The sequence below is a fragment of the Gracilinanus agilis genome, chromosome 2, assembly GCF_016433145.1.
Source record: "Gracilinanus agilis isolate LMUSP501 chromosome 2, AgileGrace, whole genome shotgun sequence".
NCBI lineage: Eukaryota > Metazoa > Chordata > Mammalia > Didelphimorphia > Didelphidae > Gracilinanus > Gracilinanus agilis.
In genome coordinates, this window is record NC_058131.1 from 540,434,514 (window position 1) to 540,459,630 (window position 25,117).

Below are 25,117 nucleotides of genomic sequence, written 5' to 3' on the forward strand. Positions count from 1 at the left end.
TTCACATCACTTAAATTAAAGTAAAGCCAACTAGTGAGATTTTCCTAGTCCAGAAGCACTTGACTAACTTACTCTGGAACCCAGTATAATGTTTAGTTAAAAATAAATAAATAATTGACAAATAAATAAAAACATATAATTAGGTGTGGATGGGGGATATTTTACTATGTTAAGTTGTGGATAAGTAAAATTATGCATTTAAAAAAATCAAAATAATAGATTATTGTCTTATGACAAGATACTGATGTATATTTGTTCAAAATATGACACCACATGATATGACATTTAAGTATGTGAAAAACATGCGGTAGTAGAAAAAATAATGAATTTGCATCCAAGAGAAATAAGTTCAAATCCCAAGGGTCTTGTGATGGTGGGCAGATCATTCATTTTCCTAATATCAATTTTCCTACTTGTTAAATAGGAATAATATTAGTTATACAATCCATATTATTATACTAATGGAAAAGTGATAATAATATTATAATAAGGAAAAAGTGGATTTAAAGTCAGAACAGCCCATTTCAAATCCTGGCATTCAGCAAGCCACTTAATTTATGTGGGAGTCAGTTTCTTCCTCTGGAAAAAAGAGGAGATTGGACCAGAGATGTTCTCAAAGGTCTTTTATGACTCTAAGATCCACTACAGAAACGTGGAGTTGTTAATGTTAATGTTTATAGCATCAATTTTCATGCAAAAATCCATGAATTACAGTAGAGAATCATTTTGCTAGGAATAAAATTAGACAGTTGCTGTACTGTATCCATTCAATCAGAACATGGATAAGCAGTGACTACCCTTTTCTTGGGCTGCTGCAGTCTCCTAAAACTGCCAGTGTTCTAAAGCCACTTGCAGCAGCCTTCAAATCTAATGGAGTAGAACTCCAATATAAAATAGCTTATTAAATGGATTTCCCCAAAATATAACTACACATGCTAAAAGACTATTCTATAAGGTAAAGCTCTCTCCCTGACTCATAACACTAGTAATTTAGTGCTACAATATTTCCACCAGCATTCCTCTTCCCTCATGCAAATTACCATGCTTTAAAAGTTATTAGTTTGGTTTCTTCTGACATTTGCTATTCGGGCGAGAGCGACATGTAGGAAAAGGAAGTCGTCTATGGCCTTTTGGATTATGTTCTCTATGCTCTGCATCTGAAATCAATCATTTGTCAAGCACTTATCCAGTTGCCTATTTGTCAAGCACTTATACTATTGCCCAGCCAGGTACTGGGCATACAAAGATAAAAATGAGTCACCTCTTGCTCTCATAGAATTTACATTCTATCAGGGGAGGTAGGGGGGAGTCTAAAGATGCATTTTGACTTTGAATAGAGCATAAATTATTCAAAAAATTTAGGGGGTAGCTGGGTAGCTCAGTGGATTGAGAGCCAGGCCTAGAGATGGGAGGTCTTAGTTTCAAGTGTGGCCTCAGACATTTCCCAGCTGTGTGACCCTGGGCAAGTCACTTGACTTCCATCACCTACTCTTAACACTCTTCTGTCTTAGAGCCAATACACAGTATTGACTCCAAGACGGAAGGTAAGAGTTTAAAAAAATTTATATCAGGAGCATAAAGGTTTAATCATTTACTAAAATACATAGAAGACTGCATAATAGCTATAAATTCAAACTAAGGGATTTAATATATGTATGTAAAACATATATACCTAAATACACACATTTATACTTATTTGGGTGTGTTTATGTGTATGTGTATATGATCATTATGGGCGATCCTCACAAGTAAAGATCATTTTTCATATTATATTTCTGTCCGTCAATGACTGATGAGACCAGTCTGGAACCAAGAGATTTTGCCACCACTGAAATATACTTTTACATCTGTACGATGGGTTCTGATATTCAGTTTCCTATGTTTTTGTTAATATATATTTGTTTATTATATCAATATATAGTCAAAGAATTTATTGTGGTATCATATTTTACTCTCTGCCTCTTAGTCAAGCACTCTTGAAAGAATTTCTCATGTCATCATATCATATTTTAAAAATTGCTCTGTAGAATATTTCTTTTGGTGTGGAGAAAGAAAGGAGAACAGGAAGGTTGCTTCTTCTCCATCGCTTTCCTATGCTTGGTTCTGAGAAAATTATGGGAATGATCCACAGAACACACATCTCGACAATGTGGCAAGCCCAGAATTTAATTATTTGATGATGCTCCAACATTTTAAGAATATGTAATTAAATCTGAGTGTATGTATTTTTGCATATGTTCTATCTGACAACAACAACCATTTTATCATTTGAAAATGTAGAATCACTTCTATGCCACAATGAGGTTCTGAGGAAGTACCTTAATAGTGGACTACTTTGATAATAATTTCTCCTCAAACTACTTATGTTTGCTTTGTCATAGCACAGAGGTGACTTAGTCTCCTCAAATATTATAACAATAATATTCAATCTTTGTCAGGTCTTATCCAACTGGAAGGGAAGCACTGTGTTTTTTATGTCTGTAGGTAGAAAACAAGATGCTAATCACCAGAAGGCTGCCCACAAGTTGTTTTTTTTTTAAATTTGTTTGTTTGTTTTTAATACAGGCACCAAATACAAAATGGTATTCCAGGTCCATATTGCTTGCTTTCTCATTCACACTGATAATAGCACAGAAGTAGGAAAGAAGGTAGAGGGGAGCTAAGAATCATCAAGAGTTTAGATCACTTGGCAATTCACAGGTATCACAACTGTTAGAGAAAGAAAATTACAGACAATTTTCCTTAATAAAGAAAAAACATAAAAAAATACTCACAAAAAGACTACAGCAATATATCATAAGGATGATATACTGACCTGGTATATCCTGGTAGGATTCATACCAGGAATGCAAGGCTAATAAATATTAGGAAAACAATCAGCATAATTGACCATATCAATAACCAAACTAACAGAAATCACATGATTATATCAATAGGTGCAAAAAAACCCCTTTGTAAAAATACAGAACCTATTCCTATTGAAAACACTAGAAAGAATAGGAGTAAAAGTATCTTTCCTCAAAATATTTTTTATTTAAAACCATCAGCAAGTATTATTTACAATGGGGATATTAGAAGACTTCCCAGTAAGATCAGGAGTGAAGCAAGGATGCCCATTATCACCACTACTATTTAATATTGTATTAGAAATGCTAGTAAAAACAATTAGAGAGGAAACATAAACTAAAGGGATTAAAATGGGCAATAAGGAAACTAAACTATCATTCTTTGTGGATGATATGAAGGTATATTTAGAGAATCCTAGAATATCAACTAAAAACTAGTTGAAATAATTATTAACTTCAGCAAAGTTGCAGGATACAAAATAAACCCACATAAATCATTAGCATTTCCATATATTTCCAACAAAATTCAGCAGTGAGAGTTAGAAAGAAATTCTATTTAAATACACTCTAGACAACATAAAATTTGGAATCTATTTGCCAAGACAAATATGGAAATTATATGAACATAATTACAAAACACTTTACACACAAAAAGTTAAATCTAAACAATTGGAAAAGCATTCATTGCCCATGGGTAGGACAAATTAATATAATAAAATGATAATCCTACCTAAATTAATTTACTTATTTAGTGCCATGCCAATCAAAGTGCTAAAAACTATTTTATAGAACTAGAAAAAAAGACAAAATTTATTTGGAATGACAAAACATCAAGAATATCAATGGAACTAATGGGAAAAATGTGAAGGATATTGGCTACTAGATCTGAAACTGTAGTATAAAGTGGTAATCATCAAAACAATCTGATACTGACTAAGAAAGAGAATCAATGGAATCAAAAGAAGAAATGGATCAATGGAATAGATTAGGGGTAGATGACCTCAGCAATCTAGTGTTTGATAAACCCAAAGATCCCAGCTTTTGGGATAAGAACTCATTATTTGACAAAAACTGCCAGGAAAATTGGAAAACAGCATACAAAAAATTAGGTTTAGATCAATATCTCACACAGTACCAAGTATATAGTACCAAGATAAGGTCAAAATGGATATAAGATATATAAACATAAAGAGAGATATTATAAGTAAATTAGGTAAACATAGAATAGTTTATTTGTCAGCTCTTTAGAGACTGGTAGAATTTATGACCAAACATGGAAAGATAAGTTTATAGGATGTAAAATGAATAATTTTAAAGTTTTTGTACAAAAAAAACCAATGCAAAAAGTTGAGAAGGGAAGCAATAAACTGGAAAATATTTTATAACAAAATTCTCTGAAAAAGGTCTTATTTCTCAAATATATAATGAACTAAGCCAAATTTATAACATTCCAAGTCATTCTCCAATTGATAAATGGTCAAATATATGAATAGGTAGTTTTCAGCTGGAAATATAAAAGCTATCAATAATCATATGAAAAAATGTTCTAAATAACTCCTGATTTGAGAAATGCAAATTAAAACAACTCTGAGCTACCACCTCACACCTATCCGTTTGGCCAATATGATGGTGAAGAAAATTGATAAAAGTTGGAGGAGATGTGGCAAAATTGGAACACTAATGTATTGCTGGTGGAGTTATAAACAGATCTAACTATTCTGGAAAACAATTTGGAATTATGTTCAAAGAGCTAAAAAAAGAATGCATACTTTTTGATCCAGTAATATCACTACTAGATCTGTATGCCAAACAAAAAAAAATGAGAAAGGACCTGTTTGTACAAAAATATTTATAGCTGCATTTTTTGTGGTGGCAAAGAATTGGAAACTAAAAGAATGCCCCTTAGCTGGGGAATGGCTGAAGAAACTGTGTATGTGATGGTGATGGAACACTATTGTGCTGTAAGGAATGATGAGCAAGAAGATTTCAGAAAGAACTCTATGTGAACTGATGCAGAGTGAAATAAGAAGAATCAGAAGAACATTATACAGAAACTTAAATATTTTGGAATGTTTTAATGTGATAAACTTTGCTACTAACAGCAATACAATGATTCCAGAAAATTCTGAGGGCTTAAGAAAAAGAATGCTCTCCACCACTAGAGAAAGAACTGTTGGAATAGAAATGCAGTTGAAAACATCACTTGTTCATTTGGGTGTATGATTTTGAGTTTGGGTTTTATAAGATTATTCACTTACAAAAATGAATAAAATGGAAATGTTTTGTGTGATAATACATATATAATCCAGATTGAATTGGGAGGGAGACAATATAGATTATATAACTTTGGAAAACGTATATGAAAATTTGTTATTAAAAAAAATCTGGGGGGCACATGGGTAGCTCATTGGATTGAGAGCCAGACATAGAGACAAGAGGTCCTAGGTTCAAATGTGGCCTCAGACACCTCCTGTGTGATCCTGGGCAACTCACTTAACCCTCATTACCTAGCTCTTACTGCTCTCTTGCCTTGGAACCAAAACACAGTATTAATTCTGAGGTGGAAAGTAAGAGTTTTAAAAAAAAATCTGGTCACAGATACTTCCTAGCTGTATGATTCTAGGCAAGTCACTTAAGACCAGTTGCTTAACCCTTACCACTCTTTTGCCTTAGAACCAATACATAGTATCAATTCTAAAAGGGAAGATAAGGGTTTTAAAGAAAATACAATATTTTCATGGGCTACACCATGGTTAACTCACCTTACAATGCTCAGCATTACAAGAACATTATAAGAACAAGAACTTGGGTACTGTACTTGGGACACAAAGGGTAAAAAACCAGTCCCTGTTTTCAAGGAGTTCAAGCAACTGCATATATAAAAAATAGAATATTTTTCTATTTTTAATTTCTTTATTTCAACTCCTTAATTTCTGTCTTAGAATCAATACTATATATTAATTCCAAGGCAGAAGAGTGGTAAGGGCTAGGCAGTGAGGGTTAAGTGACCTGCCTTGGGTCACACAGCTAGAACAAAATATACTTATACAGGATAAATGGGAGAAAAGCTCAGAGGGAAGGTAGTAAGAGAAAGAGGGAAAGGTTCCCCATAGAAAGTTAGACTTTGTCTAAGATTTAAAAGAACCCAAAAAGTAGAGATGAGGGGAGAGAGAATTCCGGGCATGACATATAGTCAGGGAAAATGCCTGGAGTCGAGGGATAGAGTGTGTGAGAGGAACAATAAAGAGACAAGTATTATTGTATTTCAGAGTATGGAGAGGAATAAGTTATATAAAGATTAGAAAAGTAATAAGTTCAAGGTTATAAAGGCCTTTTAAAACTCAAAGAGAGAATTTTATATTTGATCCTAAAAATAATAGAGAACCATTGGAGTTTACCAAATAGGGTAGTAACATGTAGAAAGATAATTTCAATTTGTGTCCATTTCCCAAGACAAAAATAAAGATAAATCATATGAAGATCCTTAAAGTACCCTGTAAACCATGTAAAAATATACATTCATGGTTACTAGCTTAATGTGAAATAGGGCACGGAAGGGAATTGAGGAAATTAGGCAGATATCTCAAGTAGACGTGAACAACCCCAATTTCAGGTATAAAAATATTTGAGGCATATCTAGAAAAAATGGAAAGGATGAGAATAAGTGAAGATGGTAAAAAAGGACTTTGTATATAACACTGAATTTGTCTGTGCCTTAAATTGATCTTTAATCTCATTAGTGTTATTTCTGTCAATAGTGCAGATCAGAGACTATACATACGTATCTTTATAATTCTTCCACTGAAGTTTCACCTCATGCAGGGCTCTTAACATTTTATGGGTAACTCTTCCTCTTATTACATAACTGGCCTCTTATTTTTTCTAGTAGTACATATTTTTCCTTGGTCATACAAACATTTGATAGGCTTTGTGCTACTTCAAGTAAACTATAATTGGCAATATGTTGTAATATATTTACACCCACTATATATCACTCCTTTGCTTCCTTAGGAGACTTGGAGTTTTGGTTCTTCACACAATGTGGTATTCTATGACTCAATTAAATAGTATCAGAATAAGAATGCTGGCATCAATAAGATAGGCTTTAGTTTTAGGGAGAAGTATGAGATAATGAAATACAGTACTAACACAATCCAGGTTCCCTATTTCTCCAGTTCAATTCTTGACATAATTCTTTGGCCATCTGCACTATCTATTTAATATGTAAATGGGCTGCTCAAACAGTTGTGTACTATATCCTGGATAATAAGTATGCTGTATACATAATTTTTTTTGTGAATTGTTAGGTTAAATTCTTGAGTGTTTTTGAATTTCATTTAAGGAGTCTGTACCATATTCTGGGAACATATGCAATCGCTATAAACTCACAGCTGCAAACAGGAGCATCTGGTAGACCTCTCCATTTATAGGAAATCCCTCTTTTACTTGGGCTCAGAGCTGGAAAACCACCACGACAGTGGCAAGTATATTTGATGAGCAAGAATCTCCTTGTTTTATACTTAACAATATTAAAAATCAGATCACTGAACAAAGATATCTCTGTTCTACATGTTGAGGAGCTTCATATAATTTTAGTATTTCCATAGGGCATTATGTTGAAGGGAAAACCATAAGGTTGCATTTTGCTCTACTGAACCAAATACTTAAAAAAAAAAAACCGCGACAAAATATTGGGACCTCATATTCTTTGTACCTTTCAGTCAATTATGTGACTGTAAAAATTTAGTCTGTATAGAAGATCACTTGTGAAAGCCTGCCTATTCCCTTCTCAAATTTTTGTCAACAGGATTCTCAATGTTTATAGATTATCTCATGAAATTTTGTAAAGTTAAAAAAGTAGGTATATTGTTCCATATTGATGCCCTCTGATTTCTCAGTAGTAATAACTGTTTTTGTCCTGTTCAGAATGTCCTTGCTTTCAAATATTTAGAGAATATATCTTTCTACACACTTCCAGCATACATATTCCCTATTCATACTTGATCTCCTCCAGCTGCTCTCCTCATTTTAAATACCATTTCCTCTTCACTATGTAGCATATCAGTGATTTTGATGTTAGAGCCCAAGTGTGGGTGGCTCTTTTGTCACTGATGGAGAAAATGGTTATAGAAATGTTGACAAATATTTTCCATTTTTCATCTGTAGTCTTCCATCTAATATTATCTTTAAATATCATAGGAAAATCTGGACTAAATAGATCTCTCATCAAGTTTTCTGCAAAGCTGTTTTCCTTCCACTAATTCTCACTGCTTTTTTAGGCAATAGTGTTTATAACCTTTCACATTCCTCCTCCATAAGATTTTGCAAAGTAATGTTTATTCTAAACTGATGGGCTTTTAGCTGGGATGTCACTTTATTAAAGGAGAAGCAGAGTTTGCTGACCCCTCAACAGTTTCTAGGCTATTTTGACCTTTTCATTGTAGCAACAGATTTTTAGTCATTTTTTCAATCCAGTCTGACTCTGTTACCCATTTTAGAGTTTTCTTGGCAGAGATACAGGAGTGGTTTGCTGTTTCCTTCTCCAGCTCATTTTATAGATGACAAAGCTGAAGCCAACAAGGTAAAGTGACTTTCCCAGGGTCACATAGCTAGGAAATGTCTAAGGCAGGCAGAAAGATGACTTCCTGTCTTCAGACTTGCCACTCTCACCACTGAGATTTACATCAGTTAAAGAGCAACAGACAATAATGAGAATGCCAGTTTATTCTCTTATCATTCTTACTTATCACAAATATCTTATTCAAATAGATCTGAATGAAGTAATTTTAATTTCCATACAATATCTTCTTATATATATCTTTTCTTCCAATTAGATATATTTTTAAACTTTTAACAAGTCAAGTATTTTCAATCATACAGGCAGTTGACTAGGAAAGAATTCTCACTTAGTAGCCTACTTTTTTATCTATTCAGACATTGTTATTTTCATTCTTTATCATATTATTTGATACTTGAAAGATCCTATGAGTTTTTTAATAACATATAGGTATGTTGCAGAAGAATTTCAAAACATTTTAGAAATTTGTTTCTTGATTTTGAGACATTTTTCAATATATATTGAGCAGGACTGATTAAGTCCTTTGTAGAATTTCTTTGCCTTTTCATTTTCTATAACTTATGTTGGTACTGACAGCTGGGTTTTTGAGGGCCCCAAGTCCCTACATATAGCTAAAAACACCACAGAGTTACGCCTGAGGGCAGTGCCAGACTTTGGCAGTGAGACTTGAAGTTGAAGAACTAGAGCTTAGGCAGAAGAGTGAGAAGCTTCAGCAGAAACACGGCTGGCCAGAGAAAGCAGGATGGGCTGGAAAGATAGCTTCAGGGCAAAATGCTTTAAAGCATGCAACACAAAGAATATCACAGACATATCTGTCCTCATTCAGGATTCTGACAGGGAAGGGAAGATACTACCAAGGCAAAGCCCTGAGAAACAGAAGCTAAGAAAGTAATGACTACCAACAAGCAGAAATACCAATCCAATAGAGGCAAAAGGAATAAGCAACAGCAATAAAAACTCTCTTGACTCTGGGTAATTTCTACAGAGAAAAACAGCAAAATACAGTAGCAACAGCTGAGAGTGAAAAACAAGCAAACATATAAAAAATTTCCCAAAAAATGGAATTTGGGCACAAGCTCTTGAGGAACTTAAAAAGGAATTCAAGAACCAAGTAAGAAAGATAGAAGAAAATGGGAAGAAAAGTGGGAAAAAGAAATGAAAGTAATATAAAATACAAAATTGCTCCTATGGGAAAAGAGGCACAGAAATCAAATGAAGTAATAAGCAAATTGGAGATCAGAATTGACCTGCTGGAAGCCATGAAAAGCAGGATAGATCAAACCGAAAAAGGAAAATCAAAAGATCATAGATAAAAATATGTCTTTAAAGACTAGAATTGGGCAAATAGAAGCTAATGATCTCACAAGATTTCAAGAATTAATAAAGCAAAATCAAAAGAAGGAAAAAAATAGAAGGAAACATTAAATACCTCATTGAAAAGATAAATGACCTGGAAAACAGATCCAGGAGAGACAATTTGAGAATTATTGATCTACCTGAAGGCCTGGAACAAAAAAATGCCTTCACATCATATTACAAGAAATTATCAAAGAAAACTGCCCTGATATTCTTGAACAAGAGGGCAAAATAGACATTGAGAGAAGCAACAGATCACACCCTACATTAAATCCCCAAAAGACAAGAATGTTATAGACAAATTCAAAAGCTTCCAGGCCAAGGAGAAAATACTACAAATGACCAGAAAGAGACAATTCAGATATCAAGGAACAGGATTACACAGGATCTGGCAGCTTCCACACTAAAAGGACCTCAAGGCTTAGAATATGAAGTTCAGAAAGGCAAGAAAATTGGGTCTACAACAAAAAAATCACCTACCCATCAAAATTGACTATATACTTTCTCTGGAAAGTGTATAGTATGGGCATTTAATAAAATAGAAGATTTCCAAGCATTCCTAAAGAAAAGACAAGAACTAAACATAAAATGTGATATCCATACACAAAATTCAAGAGAATCATAAAAAGGTAAACAAGAAAGAAGGGGGAAAATTTAAGGCCTTCAAGAAGGTCAAATTGATTATGTTCCTATGTGGAAAAATGATATCTATGACTCTTAAAAATTGTTTTCTTTATCATAGTAGAGAGAAAAAATATTCATAGGCAGAGGTTGTGTTATTAAACTGTTTAGGATAATATGTAAAAAAAATGGAAGGAGAAAAAAAGAGGATAGTATTAAGAGAAACTTGAAGGAAGAAGTTAAGTAGGATAAATTATACTACATAAAAAAGTGCATGGGGGGTTGAGGAGGAGAATGCCATTAAAATTTCATAACTATAAACAACATTCTTGAATTCAAGTTAATCGACATTACTTATTAGCAATATATACACTTATACATAGCTATTAATAATTAAGGACTTTTCCTTGATTAACTATAGATGGACATTTTTTTCTCTCTTCCCCATAGAATCTAAGTTACTGTTACTTAGAACTCCAAGAGAAAAGACCATAAGCACTCTATAATATCTTTGACTTTTACTTGGAAGCCCATTAATACAGAAGCATTTTCCTAGTACAGCTAAGGCAATTCAAAAGCAGAATTCCTTAAAAATATTTAAATCTATATCCCATGGGACTCTTGAGAATAAGATTAAGTCTCTGAGATGACTTAAGTCCTGTCAAAAGAACCAAAATCCGATGGAGTTTTTTTTCAATTTTAATTGCTTCCCACTTTCTTTTGCTTTTACCCTTAAAACCTATAAATTAGGTATACACACACACACACACACAGACACACACACACACACACCTTATTTGCATAATTATTACTTCAAGTGTAAGTGTCCAACAACCATCAAAACATTCTGATACTGGCTAAGAATTAGAATGGAGGTCCAGTGGAATAGATTAAGCACTCAACACACAACTATAAATGACCACAGTAACCTAATGTTTGACAGACTCAAAGATCTAAGCTTTTGGAAGAACTCACTATTTGATAAAACCTTTTGTGAAAACTGGAAAACAGTATGGCAGAAATTAGGTATAGACTAACATCTCATATGATAAACTAAAATAAAGTAAAAATGGATACATGTAGAAATAAAAGATGATATTATAAACTAATTAGAGTGACACAAAATAGTTTATCTGTCAGACCTATGGAAAACAGAATAACTTGCGTCAAAACAAGGCATAAAGAACATTAGAGATGTAAACTAGATAACTTTGACTACATTAAATTTAAATTTCTGCACAAACAAAAGGAATGCAATCAATATTAAAAGGTAAGTAATGAAATGGGAAAAAATCTTTATAGCAAGGTTCTCTGATAAAGCTTCATTTATCAAATATATAGAGAATTTAGTCAAATTTATAAAAATACAAAGCATTCCTCACTTGACAAATGATCAAAGGATATTAACAGACAATTATCAGATGAAGAAATTAAAACTATCTTTAGTCATATGAAAAATGCTCCAAGTCACAATTAATTAGAGAAATGCAAATTAAAATAACTCTGAGGTACCACCTCATACCCACCAGACAGGCTAAGGTGACAAAGAAGGAAAATGATAAATGTTGGAGGTGATGTGGGGAAATTGGGGCACTAATTCACTGTTGGTGGTACTGTGAACTGAAAAAATCCTTTTGGAGAGCAATCTGGAACCAAACCCAACTGGAGCAAACTGGAACCAAACTATCTGGCAATAGCCTTCTGACTGAGGAGAGTCTTCAAGGGAACTTCCCTGGAGATTGCAGCTTGGATCACGGTCTTGGAGCTCAATTTCAACTTAGATTCTGACTCCTGGACTACTTAGTTGGGTGAGTGAAAAGGGTTGACTCCCTTCCTAGTTTCTGGAGAGACTAGTTTCCATCTTGGAAGAGGCCTCTGTGGTTACCACTGGCCCTCTTAGCTGAAGACTAGTCTAGGTATTTTCTCTAACCTCTTTCACATTTTTCTACTTTACTGTTTCTCCTCTATTTTGTAAATACATTTCTGACTCAAGATATAATAAATATTGTTGACCATGCAATTTCATAAAATTATTATTCAACCATTAATTTTCACCTTTACAAGTGTCAATGATTAGATCCTCCACACAATACTGATTATGTAATTTTGAATAAATAGGCAAATATTTCACTCTCATCTTCTTAGTCCTCTCAATCAATTCTTGTTCTCAAAGATCCTAAAAATTTGATCTGGAAGCAGAAGAAACAGAGGATACCTTGCTCTATACCAATCATCTTTCTAGAATCCCTGAAAAGAAGAATCTGTAACACACACCAGAGAGAAAAATTCTTCTTGTAAAAAAATAGGAAACGCTGAGAAGAGATCATTGGAAATGCCACAACCATTATTCAAATATGAATGCATATTTTAGAATTCCACAGCATTGTATTCCTTATTTTTGTAGGCTGAAAAGTATTAGCTTAAATACATTAATTTTGTACATAGATTTGTATTTGTATTTTCTCTTTTCTCTCTGTAGTGAAGCTGTTGGGTCATCACATGATCAGTTATCATGCTGCCAAATGTAAGAATTCACAGAGAGTTTATAGCTTCAATGAGTGGCATTAATTCAAGTTGAGATAAGCAAAAGTTGCATGAAGTGAGACTTCATATTGTCTTTGATCACTCAGTAGAACTTAGTTCTTTATTTGCCTCTCCAAGGAGAAATTATGAGCCATCCTTCCACTTACAGCAACTTCCTTATTACTTTATAGTTTCAGTTAAAAGAGGAAAAATGTTAAAATTAATAATTCAGTTGTTCCAGTAGCCTGATGATTCAATGCTTTTTGGGACAAGAATTTCACATTTAGACAACCAACCATTAAATAAATGTTTATAGGTCACCTAAAAATGTATAATTCTTTGTACCTTCTGAGCCCACTTTTTCTACAATTCTAGCATAATTTCTGCAGTAGAATATTAAGACTGTATTGTTCTTTCAGCATTTCTGTTCACTATATTGTTTCAAATAACCAAAGAATAAATCTTGAAGTAGTCAGCCTTTTAATGATAAGTTTCTCTTTACTTAGACTGGTTTTGGGGAAAGAAAATCTGTATGAAACTATACTCAATGCCTTTCTGACAGAATAGAAGCTTCCCATATTTTATGGCATTGCCCTTGAGAAATCAAGAGTCACCTCTGTGCCATGGGGATAGGACTTTCATGGAGGCTAGCTTTTATCATTCTTAGGAAATGATGCTATCCACAATTCACTTTAGATATACAATCAGCAAAATGAGTCCATTGTAAAAGCAACAGATTAGAAAAATATATATTTTTGGAAATGGTAAATGGAAATATGAGATAAACAAATCCAAAAGTAGTAGCAACAAATGTCTCTAAAAGTCTACTAAATTGTTGGGGAAATGACTCTTTCAAATAAATGAATTCCTGTACAGTGTCATCTAAAGAAAATGGAAAATATTTTATAGGTATGGGAGTCACATTCTCCCCATAAAACTAGCAATAAGTCTCAAAACAGCAAGTTTATAGCTCAGTGGTTAATATTGCTGCAGTCAGACATTCTGGTGGGAACCAGTGAGTAAACGCTGTAATCAAAGGAGAGAATGAGTACATCTCCTCTAAGCACAAGAGGGAAACAGTAACATTTCAGTCAGAATGAAGAACCTTCTACATTTCCCTAAAGTGATTCAAACTCCATGATTTTAGGATTAATTTCAACTCTAAAAGATATTTAAAGATTCAGGTTGTTTTTTTTTTTCTCTCAGAATTCATTCACAGAAGGGAGATATCCAGAGCCAAAAATAGATTAGAAAAGCCTTAAGGCTTTGTTATCTTAAAATTAAAGGTTCACGGATCAGATTTTAGGATTCATCCATATTACAGAATTCCTCACTACTCAACAGACCTCCCAATGCTAAACAGGTATCCTTATTAACAAAAAATGAAACATGAATCCATGGTTCTTTGCACCGTGTTTCATACCTAATTATACTTATGGTAGCACTACTGCTACTTCCAAAACCTGGCTAATTTGAGGAAACAAAGTAAAGTAAAAACAAGGCTAAAATCAGCTTAAATGCCAATAAGGATACATCTTGGTCAAGGCCACATTCACTAACAATAAATATGGCCCTGAAAAATGACAATTTACCATAATATTATTAATACATTATCAATAAATGCTACCATCTGAATTCATAATGTTGGGGAAATCAACCATAACACTCATTTGAATATTTATTTTATACTGAAGATATTATGACAGCTTTTTCAAGAATCTCACAGCCAAAGAGGGTGGCAGTGGTGGTGGCAGCACATTCTTCATTTATTTCCTCTGTGAATTTTTCTTAGTGTAAGCAATGTGTGTTTTCTTTCATAAGTTAATGAACGTCAAAGTATGGGTTATATGATAATATATGTTCAACCTATATCATATTGCTTGCCTTCTTGGGGAGGGTGGAAAGTTGGAAGAGAGAGAGAATATGGATTGTAAAACATCAGAAAACAAATATTAAAAATATCAACATGTAATCTGGAAAGAAAAATCATTGTTAAAAAAAATTATGGCCATGGACCAGAGTGCTCAAAACTTATTTCAATTAATATCATGTTTGAACAACAGTAATTATATAACAATTAGCGCTTTTCAAATAGTTAAACATATATTACCTCATTTAAGCCTCCTCTAAAACCCATGATTAGCCCTATTTTACAAATTTTGAAACTGAGACACAGAAGCGAATTGATTTGCTCAAACGTCACAAAAATAAACAGTATCAGAGGTAGATTTGAACCTGTTTTCCTGACTCTGCCTTCAGTGCTGTATGTCACAGTACCTCAAGTTTTCCCATAACTAATTAATAGCACTAGTCAGGATATAGCTCTCTGTTGTGTTTTATACATTTTTATCACCTGTTTTACTTCTTTTTGACAGGATTAAGTGCAATGCCTTTCCTACATTTTAACCTTATTCTTGATGAATTAGAAAACTTGATATGCTTAAGAAGATTAACTACAAAGATGACAGGAAATTTTAAACTTTACATTAAAGAAAGATTATACTAAACTTACTCTTAGCTAAATGAAATATGATCATTGAATTGCCAGAGAGCTAGAGAGAACTTATTTTCCATCTTAAACCCTTTCTCCTTCATTTCCAGGAGTTTATAATGCTATTGAACACTAATAAGATTGGAAAGATATTAGGCCAGTTTTCTACTGGACTTTGCACCAAGTAGGCACAGCATAAATATTTACTGACCAATCTATAGAATGATTTGCTGGAAAAGGAAAGTTTTATATCAACACATTTAGCAGGCAGATTTTCAAGGGTGATCTAGTTTTAAGAACAGAATGAAAAGGATGGAAAAAAAGAGATAGAAAGGCTATTATAGTTACTTAAGGTAGAACTATCAGGTGATTAAGGTCCTCCTTAGAGGCAAATTGAACAAAGCATATTTTAACCGTTTTGGATATACAATCCCCCAAATCTCTTATATAGGAAAAAAACTTTCCAATATAGTTATAGACTAAAGTAACAAATAAAATTAAGAAAATCTGAAGTTCAATAGAATTGGGCTAGGATGCAGAAAACCTGTGTTCAAGATATATGGTGAATACTATGTGACCTTGGGCAAGTAATTTCCCTTCTATGGGCTTCAATTTATTATTCTCAATGAGACAGAAGTGAACCCCTTATTTACTTTGTATAAAATAAGCTTTGTCCTCTTGATTAATTATGAATTGCATCATATGAATATTTTTTTGAAAATTTTCTTTGCAAGAAAGTCACTATGAACAATTGTCTAGAAATGTTTTTCTGCAACTTTAAGAAATTAGCATGTCCACTATTGATTAGAAAAATGCACATTCTTTAAGGTACCACCTCACACTTATCAGATTGGTTAATTTGGCAAAAAAAAATGGAAAATGATGAATATTGGAGATGATATGGTACGGGCACCAATACACTGTTGTTGGAATTGTAAACTAACACAACCATTCTGGAACAAAACAACTCTTATAATTACTTTACTTTCATCTTCATTGGTGATATATTCGCCATTTACATTTTTAATATTAGTGATTTGGTTTTCTTCCCTCTCTTTTTTTTTATCAGATTAACCAATGGTTTATCAATTTTGTTAATTTTTTTCATGAAACCAACTCCTAGATTTATTTACTATTTCAATGATTTTCTTACATTCAGTATTATTGATCTTATCTTTAATATTTAGGATTTCTAATTTGGTGGTTAGTTGAGGATATTTAATTTTTTCTTTTTCTCATTTTTTCATGGATGGCATTCACAATTCACTGACCTTTTCTTTCTCTGCCTTATTAATATAAGCATTCAGAGACACAAATTTTCTTCTAATTACTGCTTTTGCTATATTCCATACCTTTTTGATATTTTATCTCATTATTACTATATTCTTTAATTAAATTATTTAGTTTCTATGATTTGTTCTTTAACCCACTCATTCTTTAAGACTAAGTTATTTAGACTCTAATTAGTTTTTACTTTTTACTTCCATGATCTTTTATTATATTATCATTTTATTGCTTTATGTTTAGGGTTAAAAATTTTTAAACACAGTATAATGCTTGAAGTAGCAGGTATTTAATAAATACTTTTTCCTTTTTCTACCCTTATCTATAAAAGAAGGAATTTGCTTTATATATTACCTTTATATATTTCCTTTTAGTTGTACCTATGAATCAGCCCATGATATCAGTGGTTCTCTTCAAAATGTAGGAGGAATGATAATACCTAGAAATCTATTAAAAACTAATTTCTTTGGATTATATGAATGAGATCTATGTGGTTCTAGATTTTCCCTAAATCTTAATTTGATTGGAAATTAATTGCATTTAATTTAATTTATCAGAAATGAATCTCTGTGAATACTTTTCAACCATATTATAAAATAGAACACAAAAAACAAATAGGAAATAATGAGATAAAAAAACAAATGCTCAAATGTATCTGAAATTTCTACTATACATACATGATTGTCTATCTTATACAACTCTGGTTTATGTCTTCCCATGAGTATAACATTGGGAGTCTACCCATGAAACAAATAAATAGAAAATAAACAGCTATGTTTAATGTTATTTCTACAAGTACTGGGAGATGCTGGGGGAAATCATTAATTTATATGCCTGAAAGATCTTCTCTTTAGCTAATCCCAAGAGACAAATGATGTTCATGGAAAAGAAAAAAATGTGAATGATAAAAATAATAATAATATATAATAATAATATTGTGCTTAATAGAAAAAATAAGGGCTTTTGTCTGGAATAAATATACACACATATATTTCATGAAGATGAAAGATGCACACATAAAATATAGAAGAGGAAAAGGATTAGGAAGTTTTCATTCACAAGGATGGAAATCACAATAACAATTTATACTTGCATAACATTCTGTGATTACTAAGTAGTTTACATACATTATCTGATTTGATATTTAAAGCAAAGGCAATCATTAATAATATAATTATTTTAGAGATGATAAAACTAAGTTTCAGAGTTGAATGGTTTGCCTGTTATCTATAAGTAGTGACAAACTAATATTAATAAGTAGCAAGACCAAAAGTCAAACCCAGATCTTGTGACACAAGTTCCAGTATTTTGTTGTTGGGTTTTTTTTCCATTATACTGCACTGTTTTGCTTCTCTCTACCAATTCAACTACCAACTACCAACAATTCTCTCTCTCCCACTATGGACTATGTGTCATTCCCTGAACTTTCTAATCAGCCTTTCTCCTTGATTCTACCCCTGTACCCCCTCAAAATTTTTGTTTCCCTTTGAGTTTTTTTGTTTTCCTTTTTGTTTCAGCTCATGGATCATGTCATCAAGGATATTTTTCTTGATCTCCTGTAGTTGTTAGACTCCTAGCAACTCTTCAAACTTCCCTCTACAAACATGATGTTATTAAATGAATCTTTTCAATATATTTACATATAGATCCAACATTTGCATATCAAAAATGGTTTCCTTTGAAGAGTCCTGTCTATTTAAAAATAAGTACAAACCTACTAACACTCTAGGTTAAAAATGTATTCAAGATCATTCCTGATTGGTGATAACTTCTTTGCTTCTTACCTTACTGTACTCCTTTGGGTTTCTCTAACCTGCTTCACCCAGTAAAAACTGTATCCTTCAAGCCCACGTCAGATCTGGAAATTCATACCTCATCTGTGCCTACTGGCCATGAGTCCCCACTGATTAAAAAGAGATACTAAGTGCTACTCCCCAAACCTCCATTTAAGAAGTGAGTCAAGTCAAGCCATGACTTGATTTCTTTCCTGGTTAGATTCCTTTGGACTTCTTCATTACATCCTAGGAAAGGGTATTCCTCTCCCCAATGTTTATTTTCATATATATATATATATATATATATATATATATATATATATATATATATATATGCCTTTCCTCTTGAGATTGTAAGCTCCTTGATGGAAGAGTGTGTCTTTCTTCTAAGTACTTATACTCCAGTGATTAGCACAATGTCTGTCATATGATACATAATAATAATTTTTTATTGATTGACTCACATCATTCCCATTGTCTTGCCATTCTCACCTGTGTCTTAGAAATCCATACTTCGAGATTAAAAAAAAAACAAACAAACAGGTACTACATTAGATTTTGTAATCATTAATAGATTTTTGTAAGAGCCCTTGAAGTTTTTTTTTTCTTTTTTTCCCCCTGGGAGAACTTGTTTTTGGCATCTAATAGTTTAGTAAACAGATGGCTTTTACCAGGATTAATAAAAACTATACATTCTTTGGTATAAAAAGTCACATTTTCTTTTATAGTTGTCATCCTAATATTTGCAGAAAAATAATTATATTTACCATTGGAAAAGTGAAATTTGGGAAATGCCATCTAAAAGCATATATATTTCTATGGACATGGGAAATGTATCAAACTACATTTCCTGTGGTCCAACGGGTTTCCGTTTCCAGTTCTTTGGGCATGGGGAGGCCTACATCTCTATGCAGAGAGGAGTTTAAAGCTCCTGGGTTAGGTGGGAGTGGGCTCTTGGCCAGCAGACTCGGGAGGAGACAGGAGACAATAATGGCGAGGGCAGCGGTTTTGAATTCTTACAAGCGCATGGTCTAAAAACTTTATCTATCAGCATGGCTTTAATTAAAATACTAATTTATATTATTATAGCAGCCTTTATTATTTTTTATATTTACACCATGCTATATTTTATGATACACTGAATTGTGGTAGCCACTGAAGAGGCAAAAGCCAAAACAAAATAATTGCTTCATTGAAGGAATTTATATTCTACAAGATAGATTATTCTCTTAGTTTCATACATATTATCCAGTAGGTGTTATTTAATAAGTATTCATTGTATGAATCCTTCCTATTTAATAATTAACATATAACGATATAGAATTATTAATAATAATTCATTAATTTTCAAAAGCCCTACCAAAACAGTGAAATAGACCATCAAAGAAAAGTTTTGGATCCAATTTGCCATCTCAACAAGTCAAATGCTGCCATGAATGGGGGAGGAGTACCAGGACAACCTAGGGAACTATGTCCATCCCCCAAGCCAGATTCCTAGAATCAAGGACATGGATTCAGTATTGTCTCTAAGCCAGAACCAACATTTTCCAAAAATCATGCCACTACTCCTACCTAGATGTCCTGGTATTAGTTGCTCTAAAAATCCAGAAATAGTGAATGTACCTCCTAACTACAGCATATCAGTATCTTTCCTACATAATGTGATTTTACAAATTGAACAAAATAGACACACTGGGGCCAGATTAGGGCACAAAAAATGGGAATATAACCTCTATTCTGAAACTTAGTTTATATTTAGGTACCTTTTTGTCCACTATATGTTAACTTACAGTTAAATAGTATTTCCAGGTCTTTTACACTTAGACTACTGTCTAGGCTCTCATCACGAATCCTGAATTTTTTTAAAGAGTTTCTTCTTCCAGATTACATGTTGGTACAATTTTTAATAATCATTTCGTGATATTTTTTGATCCATATTCTTCTCCTCCCTCCTACTACACCACCTTCCCTAAGATGACAGGCAATATGATAAAGGTGGCATATGTGTTACTATACAATGCATATTTCTCTGTCCATCATATTGTGAAAGAAGACAAATATCACTTTCGCTAGATAAAAAATATATGGAGGAAATAAAGTGGAAGATGGTATATACTTCAATATGAAATCAGACTTCATCAGTTAATTCTATAGCAATAGATAGCCATTTTCTTCATGCTTCACTGGAAATTGTCCTGGATCCTTGCATTGTTGATAATAGTTAAGTCATTTTCAGTTATCATACATTATGGTTATTACTGTATACAACATTCTTCTGGTTCTGATCACTTCACTTTGCATCATATCATATAAGCATTTCCAGGATACTTTTATGATCAGTTTTTTTTATCACTTCTTATAGCATAATAGCATTCCATTAAAATCAATCTGAAATCATAATTGTTACTCCTTTTTTAACTTTGGCTGAAGCATAACACATTCTGTTCTATCCTTTTACTGTTACTCTCTATGTGTCTCCAAGTTTTAAATGTATTTCTTATAGACAGCATATTGTAGAATTTTGGCTTCCAATTCACTCTGTTACCCTCTTTCATTTTATGGGTGAGTTCATCCCATTTACATTCATAGTTATGATTACCATCTTTTTATGTCCAAGTTGTTTTCCCCTTTTTTATCCTTCTTTTCTTCTCTTTTCAGTCTTTTCCTGTTCATACTACACTTTTAAAATGGTGTTTATGTATTTTAAAAAAGCATATGGGACTTTTATACTTATACCTTTTGCATTTTACATTATTAAATTTGACCTGTTTCAGCTGAGATCATTTTGATTCCTGGCTTTACAATTCAACTAAGTAACTATCCCTCTTGGATTTCTCAATCTTTAGAAGTCCTAAGTGCCGTCATACAAGTGAACAATAAAATGTTGAATGGAACATGGTTAAAAAGAGTACAGAAAACTTCACTAACTCTAAGCCATGTTTGGTGTATTGATTAATATTATATAAGTCCTATTGTTAATTAAATTCTGAATAACCTTAATTATCTTGTTATTTGGTTAACATAATACAACATTGTCGATAAGAATGACAGTCAAATTCCCTTTTGAAATCACAACATACTTTGCCTATGACAGTCATCAAATGTTCTTATAAAAATTATGTTAGTGACTTTTTATTAGAAAGTCTTGGGGTTTACCACTTCCCTTTGTGTTATTCACTAGAATTTTTCCAAGAACATGTAAAGATTGCAGACCTACAGTTTTAAGCATTTATCTTCTTCTCCCTTCTCCCATTGGTGAGTTCCTCCTGAAGCTTCCATTTTGTGGAAGCATCAAGATCGGGATGGCTTCATTTTCATGAGCCTGTTGCTAACTTTGTATGAAGTAAAAAATCATTTCCCAGCACCAGATACCTAAATAACCTTCTGCTACTACTTCAGTTTTTTTAGCTTCCTTTTGTGTATTGTCTTCCCCACATATACGTATTAGAATAAAAGTTCCTAGAGGGCAGGAATTGTATGTCTTCTTACTTGTATTTGTAACCCAGAGCTTAGTGAGTACCTGGTATATATACAAATTTTAATTTGTTTCCTTCCTACTGTATTTCTGTTTGAAAACCAAAACACTGTTTGCTTGTTTCTAGTTTGATAGCACCTTGTCCAATGTCTGTTATTATTCAGAATGCAGGGAAAGCAAGCAGTTCAGTAATCTCATTGATCAATTCTTTCACTACTGTTGAATATAACTCCTTTGGGTCAGGTATATTAAATTTAATTGGGGATAGCTAGGAGTCTTTGCCATGTCTTTATTTCTCTTGAGTTTCAATTTCTTATTTTATTCAATTCATTCTATAATTAAATTCTAGTGTGGTCAAGGCTGCTATTTTGAGAATAGAAGAAAAATGGAGGAGTCTTCCACAGACAACCTTAATATAGCTTAGGGAAGATATGCACATCCTCCCTAGCAGGGCACTAGAAATGTCTAGGGCACTAGAAATGTCTAGGACAAGACAAAACTTTCTTGATTCTGATCAGCATAAGATCAGCACAAGATCTCCTTCTAATAACAGCTTTTAGTGAAAGTTTTTTATCCTACATGATACCAAATTTGAGATCCAGATTTCATATATGAGCACTTATCTCTAGCAGCAAAGATCACATAGAATCCATGTATTACCACAAGTGACTCATGTTTGTATCCTTCCTTAAGTTTTCCATGCTTTGTTCAGTATATTGAGTGTTCCTCTAGGTCTTGACATTAAATTCATGCCATGGGCTGTCTGATATCCCTTTATCTTGCTGTATGACTGACTTTCCTCCCTTTCCAATTGTGTGTGTCTGATGAAATCTTGCACACTTTTCACCTTCAATGCTTCATTGGTATATGCTATAGCTCATTTCTGCCCACAGTATTTCTTTCCATTGTTCTCTGGGTAATGTCCGAATCTATTTCTCTAGCACCTGGAATTTTATGATTCACAGCCATACAATATCACTAGAAAAATATTTGTGATAAAAATTTGGACTTCTGTTTCTGAGGTACCAAAATTCAAGTAATAAAAAAATTCCATTAGGTACAGCCCAAATACTCATTTCATCAGGAGAAGGAATAGAATTTTTTTAAGTGAAAGAATCGAGTCACAAGTTCTAGAGCCAGAAAAGGTCATCTCGTTCAATCTGCTAAGTTTATAGATGAGGAAACGAAAGGTTCAAATCCAAGCCTTTTGGTTACAAACCATATACTTCAGATGAGTCATCATGATGTCATTATTGTCAGCATTATGTACTCTGCCACTAAAGAAGGGGAAAGATGAAATACCTTTTTTTTTTACTTTCAAATGAAGAATGAGGAGAGAAGAGGAGAAAAAGATTCAGCAGTTTCAGGAGTCAGCAGATGCTACCAATTTCTTTCTAAGTTTGGTGTCATCAGCAATAGAGAAAGAGTACACATTTGAAATTCAAACCCATTCTCAGTTTTCTAGGATAAGAGACTTAATCAAATTTAAGGTGCTGTGAGTAATATTTCATCTTATAACATAGGTATAAGAAGTAAAGACAAGTTTGTTTTTTTTAGAAAATGTTGCTTTTTGAGAAAGTTTAACCACAGGTACTCTATAAAAGCAAAATTGATAATGTGATGGAAATGTAGTTCTCTATCTTAAAGTGATAGAAAACCCCAAAAGTATTCATCTTAAAGTGGCATAAAACAAAGAAAAAAGTCACAGTTTATCATAAAAACCTGGAAGTGGCAAATCCTTCATACTATTATAATTTAAAGATCATTTGATACATCTACAGAGTTGATAGACTATTAAGCAATCAGGGCAAAGAAAGAATCCATTCAATAAGGCAGGAGATTACACTAAAGAACTTGCTGAATAAAAGAAGAAGCAAGAAAAACTTACTAAATATTTAAACAAGAATGTTCTTCATAACAAGGAATGAGATTTATGTTAAGAGAGCTTTCTCAATAGAACAACAAAGAATAAGAAAACAATAACAGGAGAGAATGCCCCCCAAAACAAAGAAAAAGAGCTACATTATAGACCTTTCTGACCAGAACAAGAAATAGGAAGAAAAAAATACTAATTTTTAGAAAAGAATACTTCCCAGAACATCTGAGGTGAATAATTCCATCCCTTGGACCACAATACTGCAAAGCCACATATATAAACAAAGCATCAAGTTTAACTACAGGTTTAGAAAGAAGTGGATAGAGAGGGGAAAGAATTAAGACAGATACTAGTTGTTCATACAATAAACCTTAGAATCCCAATTTATATTTGCTAACAGATTTTTAAAAAATCATTCACCAGAATAAATTGACTATATTATAAATTATTTTTACTCTCAATCTTGGATTAAACAAACTGAAAGTTGAATTGAGAGGCAATGTGGCACATTTGATAAAGTGTTGGATTTGGAATTAATAATCATGAGTTCAAATCTTGACACTGATACTAGGTATGTGTCCAGGGACAAATTGGTTCACTTTTCTAAGCATCAGGCAACTCTCCAATACTAGAACTTAATTTTATAGGTGAATTGTGATTTGCTGTGTCCAGGGTGGGGCAGAGACACATTGACCAAAAAAGATAATTAGGTCCCCTCTGGTATATAAACCTATCTGTTCTTAACAAGGACAACTAGATAGCACAATGAATAGAGCACTGGGCCTAGAGTCAAGAAGACCTAAATTCATTCTGGCCTCATACACTTCCTGGCTGTGTCACCCTGAGCAAGTCCCTTAATCCTGTTTGCCTCTGTTCCTCATTCATAGAATGAACTGGAGAAGAAAATGGCAAACCTCTCCTATATCTTTACCAAGAAAACCCTAAATGGGGTTATAAAGAATCAAACATGATTGAACAACAACATTTTTAACAAGTATCAGTAGGGAAGAGATATTAAAAAGAAAATATAAGAAACTCTGAGAGGAAAAACAAAATATTGTGAGCTTGAGAATAACATCAGCACCTTTTTCTATTATGGATAATTTTTCTGTGTTTTTCTGGTTCAATTAGTTAATCTAAATATAATTAAATTGATTTTGACATTGCATATCAATAATTTATGCTTCCCCAAGAAATATATATTTCAGGTACTCAGAATCTTGTTCAAGTAACTATCTAATTTTTGAGCAATCTCAAACAATATCCCTCCAAGTATTTTTTCGGGCATGATA

General features: G+C 32.9%; 1 protein-coding gene across 2 annotated transcripts in view; it reads right to left on the reverse strand.

Annotated features, from left to right (window-relative positions):
• The window catches only part of UNC13C (unc-13 homolog C), a 717,151-nt gene that overhangs the window by 559,326 nt on the left and 132,708 nt on the right, over positions 1-25,117 (reverse strand). For both annotated transcript variants that reach the window (XM_044665156.1, XM_044665155.1), the window contains exon 4: positions 21,020-21,022. In XM_044665156.1, the coding sequence (XP_044521091.1) occupies positions 21,020-21,022 (3 nt within the window). The remainder of the gene's footprint in view (positions 1-21,019; positions 21,023-25,117) is intronic.